The sequence below is a fragment of the Salvelinus sp. IW2-2015 genome, linkage group LG14 (genome assembly GCF_002910315.2).
Source record: "Salvelinus sp. IW2-2015 linkage group LG14, ASM291031v2, whole genome shotgun sequence".
Classification (NCBI taxonomy): domain Eukaryota; kingdom Metazoa; phylum Chordata; class Actinopteri; order Salmoniformes; family Salmonidae; genus Salvelinus; species Salvelinus sp. IW2-2015.
The window spans coordinates 5,720,774-5,736,457 of NC_036854.1; the positions used below are offsets into that span (position 1 = coordinate 5,720,774).

General features: G+C 42.4%; 1 protein-coding gene across 2 annotated transcripts in view; it reads right to left on the reverse strand.

Moving 5' to 3' along the window:
• Positions 1–786: 786 nt before the first annotated feature.
• LOC111972820 (ras-related protein Rab-32) overlaps positions 787–15,684 on the reverse strand; it is a 33,600-nt gene continuing 18,702 nt past the window's right edge. The window contains exons 2-4 of one of the 2 annotated variants that reach the window (XM_070446481.1): positions 12,447–12,724; positions 10,656–10,729; positions 787–2,156 (exon numbers count right to left, since the gene is read on the reverse strand). In XM_070446481.1, coding sequence (XP_070302582.1) covers positions 2,102–2,156; positions 10,656–10,729; positions 12,447–12,724 — 407 coding nt within the window. In that variant the 3' untranslated portion in view covers positions 787–2,101. The remainder of the gene's footprint in view (positions 2,157–10,655; positions 10,730–12,446; positions 12,725–15,684) is intronic. The other variant, XM_023999921.1, reaches the window with a different exon arrangement.

Sequence of the window (15,684 nt, forward strand, 5' to 3'; positions counted from 1 at the left end):
TAATTATTCGATTTATTGCCTACCTCATGCCTTTTGCACACATTGTATATAGATTCTCTTTTTTTTTCTACCATGTTATTGACTTGTTTATTGTTTACTCCATGTGTAACTGTGTTGTCTGTTCACACTGCTATGCTTTATCTTGGCCAGGTCGCAGTTGCAAATGAGAACTTGTTCTCAACTAGCCTACCTGGTTAAATAAAGGTGAAATAAAAAAATAAAAAAATATGGGGGAAGTAGCAAGTAGACATACTGTACATTTTGCCTTTATTAAATTCCACTTGTGTCCACTTTATAAAAGTAATCAGTGGCTTAGTTTTGTTGAACTGGCACTTATAGACCAGTACTCAAATTGCATATTTATACTGTTTTACAGTATAAATGAGCGGAAGTCAGTAGTGTGAAAGTGAATGGGCAGTAGTAGACATTGCTGAGTGTGTCTGTGTCCTGGAGGCCTTTGTGATGTTGGTTTCTTTTCTGGTAATAGGAGCATGGGAGAGCACGAGCTGCAGCGGTGAGCAGAACAGTCTGATGACTATCACACACACAGCCTCCCCTAAGTGATACCGCATGGCCATGCCTGACACACACACACACACACACGAGACCAGGGAATTATGTTGTGAAACATTTTATAACGTGAATTTCCATTTCTCTGATCACATTCAGTTCCTCCTATTTTGAGCCTTGAGGGATCACCTCCTACTAGTGTTTTCATTAACACACTTTCAATTCCATTCTGTTAAATATTGTCACTAATAAAGGATTAAGCCAAGACGACAAAATATGCAATTAAAATGGTTTTATTTTTTGTTCTTGTTCTTGTAGTAGATTCAATGTATATTGTCACATACATTTGATAGACCCAGCACTTTAAAAAAGCATGTACACTTGCCTATGATACTCAACTTCTTGGGCAGAGGGAGGGTTCACTCCCCCACCTGATGCTTTTTATACATCACAAGGAATTATACATCCATGATCAAACACAATGTTTAAAAAAATACACCTCTTAGTACAAAAGAGTACATCTATCACAAAGACATCAAGTGAAAATCCAGCAATTGCAGAAAGAGGAAATTAGTAATATATGTATAATTAGTTAACTACATGCACCATACATGTGAAAGCTGTAAGTAGCAGTAGAAGTATTGTTGTCCGTTAGTTTACTCCAATCTGGGGAGGGATGGTAGTGTTGGCTAAAAATAAAGGGGATTAGAAATGACGCAAACTATTAGATTTTAGGTTCTATCAAATGATCTGCAATATTAAAACTGATCTATCCTATGGTACCTTCTATGTTCTTTTTTTCTTTCAAGACTTATTTTTGTGTCCATGTCTGTGACTAGCATTGTCTAGAACACTCAAACAATACACAGATCATCATGATAAAAAACAGACAAAAACGTATTAGTTATGGCACAGCCTTAGTCCCACCTTTGTTCACACCTTAACATATATATATTTTTAAACCTCTTGGCACCATTTATGAAACATGACAGTTACATGCGTGATTGTGACAACAGTGTGAGAACAATGAGAACATAGTGGTAACGGTAAGAGGGTAAGTTTCTATATCTAGTGTGTCACCTCCATCAGGGTGCTCCTCTGTCTTCCACAACCAGAGCCTGATAACACAGGGCATCAGGGAGGGCACTAGATCACGTCTGGGGGAAAGGAGGGGGGAAACGTGGGGTGTTGGAATGGGGTTGGCAGGGTCCAGAGTCAGTGGGTTGGGGTCTGCTGGGACCCACTCCCTGGACAGTACCCCTTCCGCATCGGGGGGTTAGAAGTTAGGAAGTCCATGGTAACGACAGCTTGGAGTGAGATATTGGGTTCAGAGTCACACCCTCCCTGAATAGCAGCCCCTGTTGTGATAGTAGAGACATAAGATGGGGGCTACGGTGGGGTGGGGACTCGGAGACCCAGTCCTTGACCTCTAGGCCTTCTGTGTGAGGCGGGCTGGGGTGCGAGCCGGAGGGTGGACGCAGTAGGAGTCCTCACTGCTAGCAGCAGCCTGACTTACTCTCGGCAGCCATCGTCTCCTGGTCCAGTTTGATGCGGTCTCCGTTGCTCTCCTCGTACGGCAGGCCCTTGTCATTCAGCAGGATGTTCTCCACCAGGAACCGAGCTGCCTCATCCACGTTGATGTTGTCCTGGGAAAGGTTTAAAAAAATCAACAGGCTTAAGGTTAAAGGTCATATCAATTCACATGAAAACACGAATACAGTTGCTGGGGGATATTGGTTTAGGCAGTTACCTAACGAGGTGCAACATTGGTGAAACCGGTTTGGCCGCATCCATTTGTTACACAGAACATTAGTCTATAAAAAATATATAAACCACTGGATATTTCTCTAGCTTTCTCCTCTACTCAAGCAAAAGAGGTTATGTTCTCTGCTGTCAACTCAAGATGACCGCCTTCCCCATGACATATGAATGAAGTTTATGGTAGAGGAAATGTAAAAATTATGGAAGGATGCAGGGTCTCTCTGAGCTGTCCAACAGTTGATGTCCTGACCACAAGATGTCACAGAAAGTCATGTGACCTGTGTGCCTTCTCCAACCTTTAGGGACCGTAGCCTGAGGCATGCTTCTGAATGCTTGGCCAACGCTTCACATGGTGACCAATGTTCCCTCTAAGCTGTGCACGCACCCCCGGGACTGCCGCAGAGAAATATTAGCCCATAGAGCAGTGGCGGATTTAGGTATAGGCGACATGGGCAGCCGCCCAGGGTGGCATCTTGCCGGGGGCGGCACGGGGCGCCCGCACAAAAAATTTGCTCGATCGGTTTTCTATTGCTCATTTGCACGTCACGTCAATGATATCATGTCACCGTGTGGGACTGTGGATCAATTAACCTTGTCGGAATGGGCGCCTGATTCTAGTTTGTGAGCTAGGCAGGCTACTGCCTGGGAAGGTCTCCCACTCAGAAGTACGAGATGGGGAGGGGGGGTGGCGATAGGTTGACATTAGGTCTCCCCACTGGAAGCCCGAGGTGGGGGAGCGGGGGAATCTATTAAATAGCGCACCTCTAACTTTGTACAGTACAAATGCAATTAGTAATCCAATTAGTTGTGCAATTTAGTTTGTGTTTCTTGTTTGAAGTGCAATAGTGTAATAATCAGGTTCTCTTCTTTATAAGTGTGTTATTCTATTTGTGTTTTTGTGTGATATAGGATTTGTGCAATTTAGTTTTATTTGTGTGTTTTTTGTTAGCAATAGGGTAATAGTGTAATAATTCGATTCGCTTTTTTATTTGTATTTATATACTACAATTTGTTTCTATTTGTCTTTGATACTTCATTTTGATAGGAGTCTTTATGTATATATTTTTATCGTTTTAAATGTTATGATTATTTATTTGTGTTCCAAATGTCTGAATAAAAGTTACAGTTAATGCAGAAAGGGGCATTTTTTTTTGTGGGGGTGGGGGGTGCTGAAGGGGGGCTTTGCCCAGGGAGCCATACAAGTTAGAACTGCCACAGAGAGAAAGCACGAGATTGAACTTCACTCAACTTTCTAGAGCAGTGGTCACCAACCGGTCGATCACGCTAAAAACCATAAAATGCACATTCTTCCTATTTCCACTCAGCACTACAACAAGCACTGCAGCAGTAATGAAAGTAGTAAAGTGTATATTTTATGCTTGCATTGTTGTTATTATTAGCGACTTGGGTCTTTTTTAATATGGAGGAATATTTAACTTTCTCTGTTCAATAGGAGGAGTTGCATGGCAGAAATAATGCGGTGCAGAAATAGGCAGAAATAATGCGGTGCGACTCGAGTTTCACCATCATATGGAAGACGGTGTTCCATTTTGGTAAGGGAGAGCGGAGGGATGTTGAGAGGTGGACCCTCAGTCTGCTGCTCTCACCCTCTGCTGAGATACAGGCACAATAAGCCCAATACAATAAAAAGCTAATTATTTAAATGTATGCTGACTCAGCTGTGCTTCACAAGTAATACAACATCAGATCTATTACTGGTGTGATCATATAGCCTACCTCAAATGTTGTAATATAATTTTTTCAAAGCCCCGAACAACTATGCATTGGCAGGGCAATTCAAGCAAAGCCAATATGCGGTGGTAATGTATTGTGCCTATAGGTTACTGCACAAACTTCATTGCAACAGTACTGTTATTAATTAGTTAATGTTGCATAGGCTTACGTTTTTAATCATGTTCAAAAAAATCTGAGTGGTAGATCTCGGCTTGCATTTTGACTCAGTGATCTTGACTCAGAAAAGGTTGGTGACCACTTCTATTTTTCCCTGTTACCACTAATCGACGTTTCCCTTTACTGTGGCAATTGTGATCGAATCAGCGCAATATTAGCCACTTTCAATGCAACATACCAAGACAATTGAACTATGCAAGAGATTTTGTTGTAGGCAGAACGCATCGGAGTAGGATTCTATTGCATTGACATGCACTACTCAGCCCATACTCGTCTACACAGACCAGTGTGGCATAAACAATTCAGAGCTGCAGTAGGCCTATATGCAAATAGACCATTGCCATATATGGATCTGTGCCATTTACATTGAACTGGACTATGTTTACAGCATGAGCGGTTGTGAGTGGATGCAATTGTTTTAAGATCAAAGCGAGAGCTGCATGTAGCCACATGTGCAGATTTAGCTGATACCCTTTACTAGTTCGTGAGTTATTAGCCCAGTTATAGATCATTTGTAGTCAGCAATAGGGGAGTGATTGCTTCCTACAAGAACATAAAACATATACATTTCTAGACATCTTCGAAAAGTGAGTCAGGTAAAGAGCTTTTTTTTCTTAAAAGGGGCAGTGTTGTATTTTGAGACAGGCTTGAATAAGCTAAGTAGCCAATGGGACGAGGTTAGCATAATTTGTCTGATTCTCTGTAATAATGGTATGGAAATAAAGCATTTTATTTTGTAAAGTGGTTTCTTGCATCAAACACAACATTTTGTCACCTTGTCTGAAAGACAAGTGGATAAACAGGTTAATGTCAAGCTCTGCATGTTTTTTTTTTCAAAAGTCTCATGGAATGTAGGCCTACATTGAACACCACACATTGGCTGCTACTTTATGCTGAATGAGAACAGCTATTTCCATGTTAAAATGTTATGGGATGCATTTTAGACATTGTTTTTAATGGTAGGCAACACTCTGGTAGGCCTACATTATAATCAAATAGCCACAGTCGCCTACTTGGCCACTGTTAAAACTGTAACTTAAAAGCGGGTACAGCCTCAGTGTTCATAGTAAACGCGCGCTGGAAGTTGCACAGAATTTTCACAATGTTCAAGGTAGCGAAATGCCTAACACTCAGAATTAGAGGTTATACCAGGTTTTATTCATCCTGATCAGACAGGTTTTTTACATTAATGATACATTGGAGACAATATATGACAACTACTAGAAAAATAAACATCTAAGAAGCCAGGCCTGGTATTCATAGAAGATTTCGAAAAGGCTTTTTATATATGGATTTTATATATAAATGCCTGGATTTTTTCTAATCTTGGTGAGTCTCATCTTCAAATGTTTAGCAAACCCATGTGTAAAATAGTAAATAGCGGCTACTTCTCAGATAGTTTTGAACTGTGAAGAGGAGGAAAACAAGGGTGTCCGTGGTCACCATATCTATTCGTTATGGCCTTCAAAATGCTAGCTATTAAAATCAGATCAAATAACAATATTAGAGGATTAGAAAACAAAGGTGTCCATGTATGCCGTTGACTGAAGTTCTATATTAAGTCTGCAAGCAAGATCTCTGAAATGTCTCATTGAAGAGATAACTTTTCTGGCCTCTCTAGACTAAAACCTAGTTATGATTAGTTTTTCAAATCATATTTAACTTTATCTGGGACGCTAAACCAGACAAGATGAAGCGTGCCTATCTATATAATGAATATGAACTGGGTGGGCTGAGATTATTAAATGTAAAAGCACTAAACCTCTAAAAGCTTCACTTATACAAAAGTTTTACTTTAACCCAAAATGGTTCTCAAGTAGATACTAAGAAAAGCTCATCCCTTGTTTAAAAATTGCCTTTGTGCAGATTGCTATGTCTCATTTTCGATTGATTGAAAATGAAACCTTGTTCAAAGTATCTCTTTTTCAAACCAGCAATGCAGAGCAATTTCATCCCCCAGAAAATATATTTTAACAAATAATTATTTTGTTTTTAAATGATATTAGAATGGTAGAGTTCTGTCTTTCATGGAGCTATCAGAATTGTATGGGAAGGTCTGCTCAATCCAAGATTACAATCAACTGATTACAGTACTACCCCCAAAAAAACTGTCAGAGGAACAAAAATATAATAAATAGGAAAGTATACCGGTTTCATTTTGAGGACCAGGATGTTGACGGCTGTGCCATACAAATTGCAAAATAGCTGGGAAGACATTTTTGATGTACCGATTTACATGGCACAGGGTGTATGAGTTGATATATAAAACGACGCAAGATTCAAGACTTCGTACTTTTCAGCTAAAACTATTGCTAGAAAATTCTTGAATATTTGGGGCATAGAATCATCGCAGTTCTGCAGAATTTGTTGTACTGAATCAATAGACCATTTGTCTGGTATTGCCCTCAGGTAGCCTGTTTCTGGTTTCAGGTTCAGGAATGACTGAAAAAGCATAATATTAAATGTAAAATTGACCGTAGAAATAGCATTGTTGGGAGATTTATTATTTGATAGATTCAAATTGTATGTTAAAAATCACAGCATTGTTGAAAGATACACTATATATACAAAAGTATGTGGACACCCCTTCAAATTAGTGGAATTGCCAATTTCAATCACACCCATTGTTGACAGGTGTATAAAATTGAACACTCATCCATGCAATCTCCATAGACAAACATTGGCAATAGAATGGCCTTACTGAAGAGCTCAGTGACTTTCAATGTGGCACTGTAATAGGATGCCACCTTTCCAACAAGTCAGTTTGTAAAATTTCTGCCCTGCTAGTGCTGCCCCGGTCAACTATAAGTGCTGTTATTGTGAAGTGGAAACGTCTAGGAGCAACGCCGGCTCAGCCATGAAGTGGTAGGCCACACAAGCTCACAGAACTTGACCGCCGAGTGCTGAAGCGAGTAAATATTGTCTGTCCTCGGTTGCAACACGCACTACCGAGTTCCAAACTGCCTCTGGAAGAAAGGTCAGCACAAGAACTGTTCGCCAGGAGCTTCATGAAATGGGTTTCCATGACCGAGCAGCCGCACACAAGCCTAGGATCACCATGCGCAATGCCAAGCATCGGCTAGAGTGTTATAACGCTTGCTGCCATTGGACTCTGGAGCAGTGGAAACGCGTTCTCTGGAGTGATAAATCACACATCACCATCTGGCAGTCCGACGGACGAATCTGGGTTTGGCGGATGCCAGGAGAACATTACCTTCTCCACTGCATAGTGCCAACTGTACAGAGTTGTGGAGTAGGAATAATGGTCTAAGCTGTTTTTCATGGTTCGGGCCCCTTGGTTCCTACAGCATACAATGACATGCTAGACGATTCTGTGCTTCCAACTTTGTGGCAACAGTTTGGGAAGGCCCTTTCTGCTTCAGCATGCCCCCGTGCACAAAGCGAGGTCCATATAGATATGGAGGGGGAGATTTTTTCGGGGGGGTCTCGGATGGTTGAGGGGCATCTCTCGGTGAACTGTGTGGGGGGGGGGGCACTTGACCCTGGTTGTGCCCTTGGGCGGGGCACTTGACCCTGGTTGCTCTTGTGGGTCGCTCTGAATGGGAGTGTCTGCTAGATGACTAAATGTAATTGTTGAGTGGCAGGTATATTGTATGTTTTGAAAATTCAATACAAAAAAATATATAATAAAAAGATTAATCCTGTATGGCTAATGTGGCCAACGCATTACTGAGCATCAACTGAAGTGTGAATGTCTAGGGCAAATGATTGTGCAAACTGCATGTGTGTCAATGAATGTGGGGTGGTATACTTTGTCTTGTAACAAGTTCAACTAGCGTTTTGTTTGTTGTTTTGAGTCTATTTTTCCTGGTTGCTACAGTATATCTGCTGTGTAGCTGGTCGGTTCCCTAGAGCCAAGTAGTTTTTTCAGAATTCCTCAGTAATTCAGAAACATGAGGCCGGTGAGTCTTCAGAGAGCCTTTCATGTTAGAGCGGGAGAGAAAGAGAGCGAAAGAAAGAAAGCCGAGGAAGGGAAGGAGAAAGGGAGAGAAGGAGGGGGACCGATGGAGAGAGGTAAATAGAGAAAGACAGTGAGAAGCAGAAAGAGAGTGATATTTCCTTTGAGTCTCATATTTAAGGAGATGGTTGTTAGAATAGAGGTTCAGCACAAAATAAGAGCAGACATGTCTCTAAAACACACGTGTGGTACGTGCACACACACGCCTTCACAGCCAGAGCTCCATGCCAACCATCTGAGTTATGTCCCCTAATAGAGTTATTTATCTCAGGAACATGTGCTGGTGCATGCTGGGTACTAGCACACCTTCTGTCACTCACATGAACACACACTCACATGCGTATGCACAGCTGCAGGTAATGACAGAAAAGTGAATTCAGCAGCAGGGACATTTTGCGTTTCACGAAGGCTGAGATTTCCTGAAGGCTAATGTTTGCCATTCTGTTGAACTGTTTGACAGAAGTGCTCACTGCATACAATCCCACACACTAAAACACACACACACACACACACACACAATTCTCAAGGCTTTGAACAAACATAGATAAAGTCTTTCTCACAATGAAGGTTAATAGGTGATCCTATGAGAAATTACACAGGAAATCAAGTTTAAAGCACAGAACCTTCTACAGTACATCAGTATTTGACCATCAAACTGTTGCAACAATCAGGGTGGCTTTATGAAGGCCATTTTACATTGGATATGAATATGGATTGTGCAACAAGATTCAACACATGATGGCCTATTATGAGTATCTGTATAAGGTTGGACTTGACCGATTCTGCAGGGAGGAATTCTCTCCTATAGCAGAGATGGGGCTGAAATAGCAGTGGCCTGCTTTGGTTTCTAGTAGCACACGCTATGATCAGTCAAAGGACATGTCTACGCTCTTACAGGTCTAACAGCTCAGGATTAGAGCTGGGAAACGCTGAGGGTATCACATCCTCAAAGCTGATAAAGACACAGAGTTTGTGTGGCTCTAAAAGGTCTCCCCATGGGCTAGGGCAGTGGTTCCCAACCAGGACTACCTATCCACTGGGGGTACTTGAGAAGACTCATGAGGCCATAGACCTACTGGTAAAATGCACAGCAAGGGGTACTTCAGGGGTTCTCCATGCAGAGAAAAGCATCTGTTGGTGGTACAGTAACCTAAAAAGGTTGGAAACCACTGGGCTAGGGAATGGGGATGTCCCTGGTGTCTGTGTGTGTGTGTGTGTGTGTGTGTGTGTGTGTGTGTGTGTGTGTGTGTGTGTGTGCGCGCATGCGTAAATGCTACAACTGTCTAAACAAACCCTGCTCAAACACATACACCATATTGTTTCATTGGTGTGTGTGACCCCTTGCTCAGACCTGGTACAATGTCTGTCTGGAATGGTGCTACTGTGTGTAGGGGACAGGGGCACTGCAGGGGGACATGTGAGAGAGGTACCTGTCATTTACCCAGGGTTGGGGGCTCGTGGGGGCATTAGAATTGAGGTGACAGGGGCAAGCAGAAACCTAAAGACCCAGTGAATTGAGGCGCGCACACACAAACAGAAAGAGAGAGAGAGGGAGAGAGAGAGAGTTCCCTCCAATGCTTCATGACAGGCAGACCCCGGTTGACCTAATTTTCACACAGAGAGACGATTGCAGTACATTCGGAAAGTATACAGACCCCTTTTTCCACATTTTGTTACATTACAGCCTTATTCTAATATGGATTAAATTATATATTTTTCCTTATCAATACACACAATACCCCATAATGACAAAGTGAAAATGGGTGGCATTGTGTTGTGCGACTAAACTGCACATTTTATTGTAACCAGCACAAGGTGCACCTGTGTAATGATCATGCTGTATAATCATCTTCTTGATATGCCACATGGATGGATATGCCAGGGGGATGGATTATCTTGGCAAAGGAGAAATGTTCTCTTACAGGGATGTAAAGAACTTTGTGCACAAAATCTGAGAGAAATAAGCTTTTTGTGCGTATGGAACATTTCTGGGATCTTTTATTTCAGCTCATGGAACCAACACTTTACATGTTGCGTTTATATTTTTGTTCAGCATACATACTGAACATACATACACAAACTAACTAAATCCTGCTCCCTAATTTAATTTCTCCCTAAAGACCTTGCCTAACAACCTCCAATAAAAGCTTTAAGTTGTCAAACAAAGGTGTTTTCAGATGAGGAAAAACACTCAATTGAAGGCCTTTAACATATCTTGGAATGGCCTTGAAGACAGCTTCCATTTTCGTTGTTATTGTGATGCTGGCTGGAACTGTTGGCGAGCATGCTTCTGTCTCTCCTAACTAAAAGTGTTCAGAGTGGCACGGTGGGGTATGCTTGTGTTTCCCAACTCTGCTCCTTTCAACAGCACAATGACCCACAGGACAAATAGTTAGATTTGGTAGCACGAGGAGTACTGCTACCAAATGTTTTGATTTAACTCCCCCCAGTCAGGGCTTAAATCACCAGTGACTTAACACGTGTGTTACATTACCTTTTCATGCTATTCTTGCCTTTGACTTTTCCCCATCTATTCAGTGTTCGATGTCCAACACTGCCTTTTCCCACCTGAACAAAAGGAAGGCCTATGTCAGAATGCTGTTCATTGACTACAGCTCAGCATTCAACATCATAGTGCCCACGAAGCTCATCACTAAGCTAAGGACCCTGGGACTAAACCCCTCCCTCTGCAACTGGATCCTGAACTTCCTGACGGACAGCCCCCAGGTGGTAAGGGTAGAAAACAACACATCTGCCACGCTGATCCTCAACACTTGGGCTCTTCAGGGGTGGGTGCTTAGTCCCCTCCTGTACTCCCTGTTAATCCACGACTGTGTGGCCAAGCACAACTCCAACACCATCATTAAGTTTCCTGACGACAAAACAGTGGTAGGCCTGATCACCGACAATGATGAGACAGCCTATAGGGAGGAGGTGAAAACAACCTCTCCCTCAATGTGAGCAAGACAAAGGAGCTGATCGTGGACTATAGGAAAAGGAGGGCCAAATACACCCCAATTAACATAGACGGGGCTGAAGTGGAGCGGGTCGAGAGTTTCAAGTTCCTTGGTGTCCACATCACCAACGAACTATCATGGTCCAAACACACCAAGACAGTTGTGAAGAGGGCACGACAACACCTTTTCCGCCTCAGGAGACTGAAAAGATTTGGCATGGGTCCCCAGATCCTCAAAAAGTTCTACAGCTGCACCATCGAGAGCATCCTGACTGATTGCATCACCGCCTGGTATGGAAACTGCTTGGCATCTGACTGTAAGGTGCTACAGAGGGTAGTACGTACAGCCCAGTACATCACTGGGGTCAAGCTTCCTGACATCCAGGACCTATATACTAGGCATGGTCAGAGGAAGGGCCAACATTTGTCAGTCTCCAGTAACCCAAGTCATAGACTGTTCTCTCTGCTACCGCACGGCAAGTGGTACCGGAGCGCCTAGGACCAAAAGGCTTCTTAACAGCTTCTACCCACAAGCCATAAGACTGTGAACAATGAATCAAATGGCGACCTGGACTATTTACATTGACCCCCCCCCCCCCCCCCTTTGTTTTTACACTGCTACTACGCGCTGTTTATTATCTATAAATAGTCACTTTACAAATGACCTTGACTAACCTGTACCCCCGCACATTGACTCAGTACCGGTACCCCCTGTATATAGCCTCGTTATTGTTATGTCATTTTCTTGTTACTTTTTTTTATTTTTTACTTTAGTTTATTTAGTAAATATTTTCTATATTTATTTCTAAGGTAAGTGGTACCGGAGCATGTGACCAATAAGACTTTATTTGACAATCAACTTTCTTTCTTTTTTACTGAAAAGCAACCTGTAAAACATTAGGAAACAACCTTGGAAACAAAGACCTACATTTACCTTCCATTCAAGCTGATAAAAAAAGCCTAATGCACACACTAGCTATAATAGTATTTGTAGTACTATCACTGTAGTTAATGCTTCCTGATTAGGGGAGATCTAATGGCAACAAAAGCACAGTGTTATAGCAGAGGAGGCTAGTGAGGGGAGGACAGCTCATAATAATGTCTGGAATGGAGTGAATGTAATAGTATCAAACAAATGGAAACCAGGTGTTTGATGTGTTTGAAACCATTCCAGCCATTACTATGAGCCTGTCCTCCCCATTTAAAGTACCACCAGCCACCACTGTGTTATAGTCTTATGGTGTATGTATGTATGTATGTATGTATGTGTGTATGTGTGTATGTGTGTATGTGTGTATGTGTGTGTGTGTGTGTGTGTGTGTGTCTTACCTTGGCCGAGGTCTCGAACCAGCCCAGAAAGCCAGTCTCTTTACAGAAGTTGTCCATGAGGGAAGTGTTGTTGGAGGTCTCATTTTTCTGGTCACACTTATTGGCCAGCAGCACCGAGGGGATAGGGCTCCCATTGGCCAGTTTCACCTTGCTGTCCAAATCGTGTTTCCATTTGGACACGGCCTCAAACGTGGAGCCCCTCGTCACGTCAAACACCACAAATGCCCCCACCGCTTCCTTGTAGTACACCCGTGTCATGTTCCCAAATCGCTCCTGACCTGCATGGGGACAGGGAAGCAACACAATCAGTAACTCAATGGTACAGTACACAATTAAACCTAGTAGGCCTGCGTCAAAGTAACTAAGGAGATGGACTAGTTAGTAAACAAAAGGCTGTTGGGTCAAATGCTCAATGGGTTACCATATGCAGAGATTATGTTACAGCCCATAAGAGGACATCAGAAAGGGGTCAAGGAAAAACAAGACATCTGAATGTACAAAACACAGGAGCAGGCCTATAGAGGGTTGGAAGCGACTTAGCCTTTGAGTGTTGCTAATGAGACAGCAAAGCAGGGTCTGTTCCTTCTGTACACACACAGATAGGCCTGTGACAGGACATTCCACAAGCCCCATTACCCAGCGCAGTGAGTACAGCACAACAATGACCACTTGTGAGATCGATTACTCCACTAAATCACTCACCACACTCCCATTTGAGACATTTAAAGGTGCCAGTTTGGGGAGAATTAGCCCAGTTTACCAGGAATATGTACATGTTTTAGACATGGATATAAAACTGAGTGAGGATTAGCCAGTGTTTCATCAGATGACAGAGGAAGGTAAGTCTGTCTCAGGTAAAAAAAATGTGTTATCTTGAGGCTGCATTCAGAAGACGAACATATTTTATTCTCCTGCTCTAAAGTGCTGTGTGAGAGTATTGTTTTGCCTTCATTTTGGTTCCCCTTCCCCACCAAATGACAAAAACAGATCTTGACCCACTTTTTCTAATTTGTCATGACGCTAATCCAAAGACTCAAGCCAAGGAAGAAATCTGCCTCCTCGATAATGAACCCATTCTCCCCAGTCTTACTGGGAAAAATCTGGAATGATGCTTTACAAAGTGAAAGCAAGGGGAATTACCACCAGGATCCTGGGTGTCACTATCAATCTAAGCAAGGCACTACTCATAATACAGTCACAACGATGGCAAGACTATTATTCCATAGCCATATTATCAGTCTGTGTATTAGCTATTAATCTCAGAAAGGAGTGAAAATGCAAACACTGATAATGAATGGCCAAAAGCCTGCGGCATTGATTAACAATTTGCATGCATAGGATTTCGATCTGCAAGCTTTAGTTGAGTACAACCCACCCATGCTCCATGTCAATAATATGAGGATGATTCTCCTATCTAAATCATACCCTTCGGTTTCTCACTTCATTTCTATGTATACCTTAATTTGTAGTTTGTTCAGTTCTATGTGTGTCAGATGACAAGTACAATAAAATTGATATTATGCTTTCAAGCATTTCCTCTATTGTATATGTGGCAATTTGTTTGGGATATTGCAACAAAATTTACCCTAACAATTTTTTGGATTTCTCACAAAGTTCCGTCAAATTACATTAATGAGCACTGGACAAAACCTTTAGAGCAAACAGATTTGAGGTGGAGTCCCATCTTCCACAAACTATTTCCAGGACAAGAATTTATAGAACCTTCAAGACTGCTGAAATCAATCAACCTGTGAGTGATTGTTCACTGAGGCATACCTCAATTAAAGGTGAATCTTTGGTCGGGGGATTAATGGGAACTTTACCTCTGCTTTACCTGTTTGGGGTCCAGGATCACACCCATGCAGCAATTCTCTCTCTCTCTCTGATCCAGCCCTCTTCTACATGTTACGTCATTTGCAGATCATAAGGCTTCCTACAGTTGTGTCAGGCAGGTTGTGTGTGAGACTGACAGCCATATCAGGGGATGAAAGAGCTTCTGCACTCCACTGAACCCTGAACACTGCTGCCTGCCCCACTGCCTCACAGACACAGTCCAAAAAGAGAGGAATAAAGTGGAACAGACAGAGCTGTGATCATCCTCCCATATCTGAGCTCTTGCGAATCCACACCTCTGCCGTCTCTCAGCAGAATACTTAGTCGGAATGGAACATACAAGACTTCAGATTGTTCTGGGGTGTTCTGTTCAAGCATCCCAGAATGTTCAGGAATCATTTTTAGAATGCTAGAAGGCTCTCAGTTCCATGTCCACATGTCTGTACTGATGTTTAAAACCATGTCCAAGTGTCTGTATGGATGTTTAAAACCATGTGGGCACAGATGTAGAGACAGGCAGAGAGAGAGGAGACAGACAGAGATTATCTATTCTAATGAGATCACTCTGGGTTCTTTACCCTTTCACTATGACAGAAGAGTCTCATTAGAACATGACAGAGCACCCATGTTATGTTATTGAAGAGATCTGGCAGGCTGCTATGCTAATATGGCAACAGCTCAGTTGGTTTTGATACATCTAACTGAGCCTGATGAATGATTGATTTATGGTCAAATTGCCAGTTCCACAAACAACAAACGAGTATGTACCAGCTCTGAGAGCAGGTGGCCAATGCCAAGATATTTTAAGGGGTTGCATGACTCATGGTTACCTACTCACCTAATTCTAAAATTACCATCCAAGAAATAACTTTGTGTTGGAATGTGGACATGAAATTAGAAGGATAATGCCGTGGCAGTGTTTAAAAATGGTTGCACTGTCTGAACACATGTAAGTTACAACAGAAATGGACATTGCTGCTGCTGCAGCACACAATCCAATTAAAGAATGAGGAGTAGCTCACCTCACTGCACAGCACTAGTCTCCACTGCATCCAAGTTAAACACTGAATAAAGAGAGCTGTTTCAGGAACCGTGACGGCAGTTTCTCCCCCTGCAGTTTCACTTCATTACAGGTACTTACCCAGCTACGTATGGAAACTGAGTGGCGTGTCGCAGTGCGGGTGTGAATGAGGGAGTCAATACACTGAGGGGCCTACAGGCCTGCTCAGTAATTGCTCATAATTGACGGTCTAAATTTAGTCGGTTTAACCCCAGGTGAATTCACTGGGGACACGGCACAGTGGGAAGGCGAGATGATGGATTGAAATAAAGGCTTTCATTTCCAGGCCTTTTGGTGCCCAGAGATCCAAGAGAAGAAATCTTAGAAGAGGAATACAGAAATAAA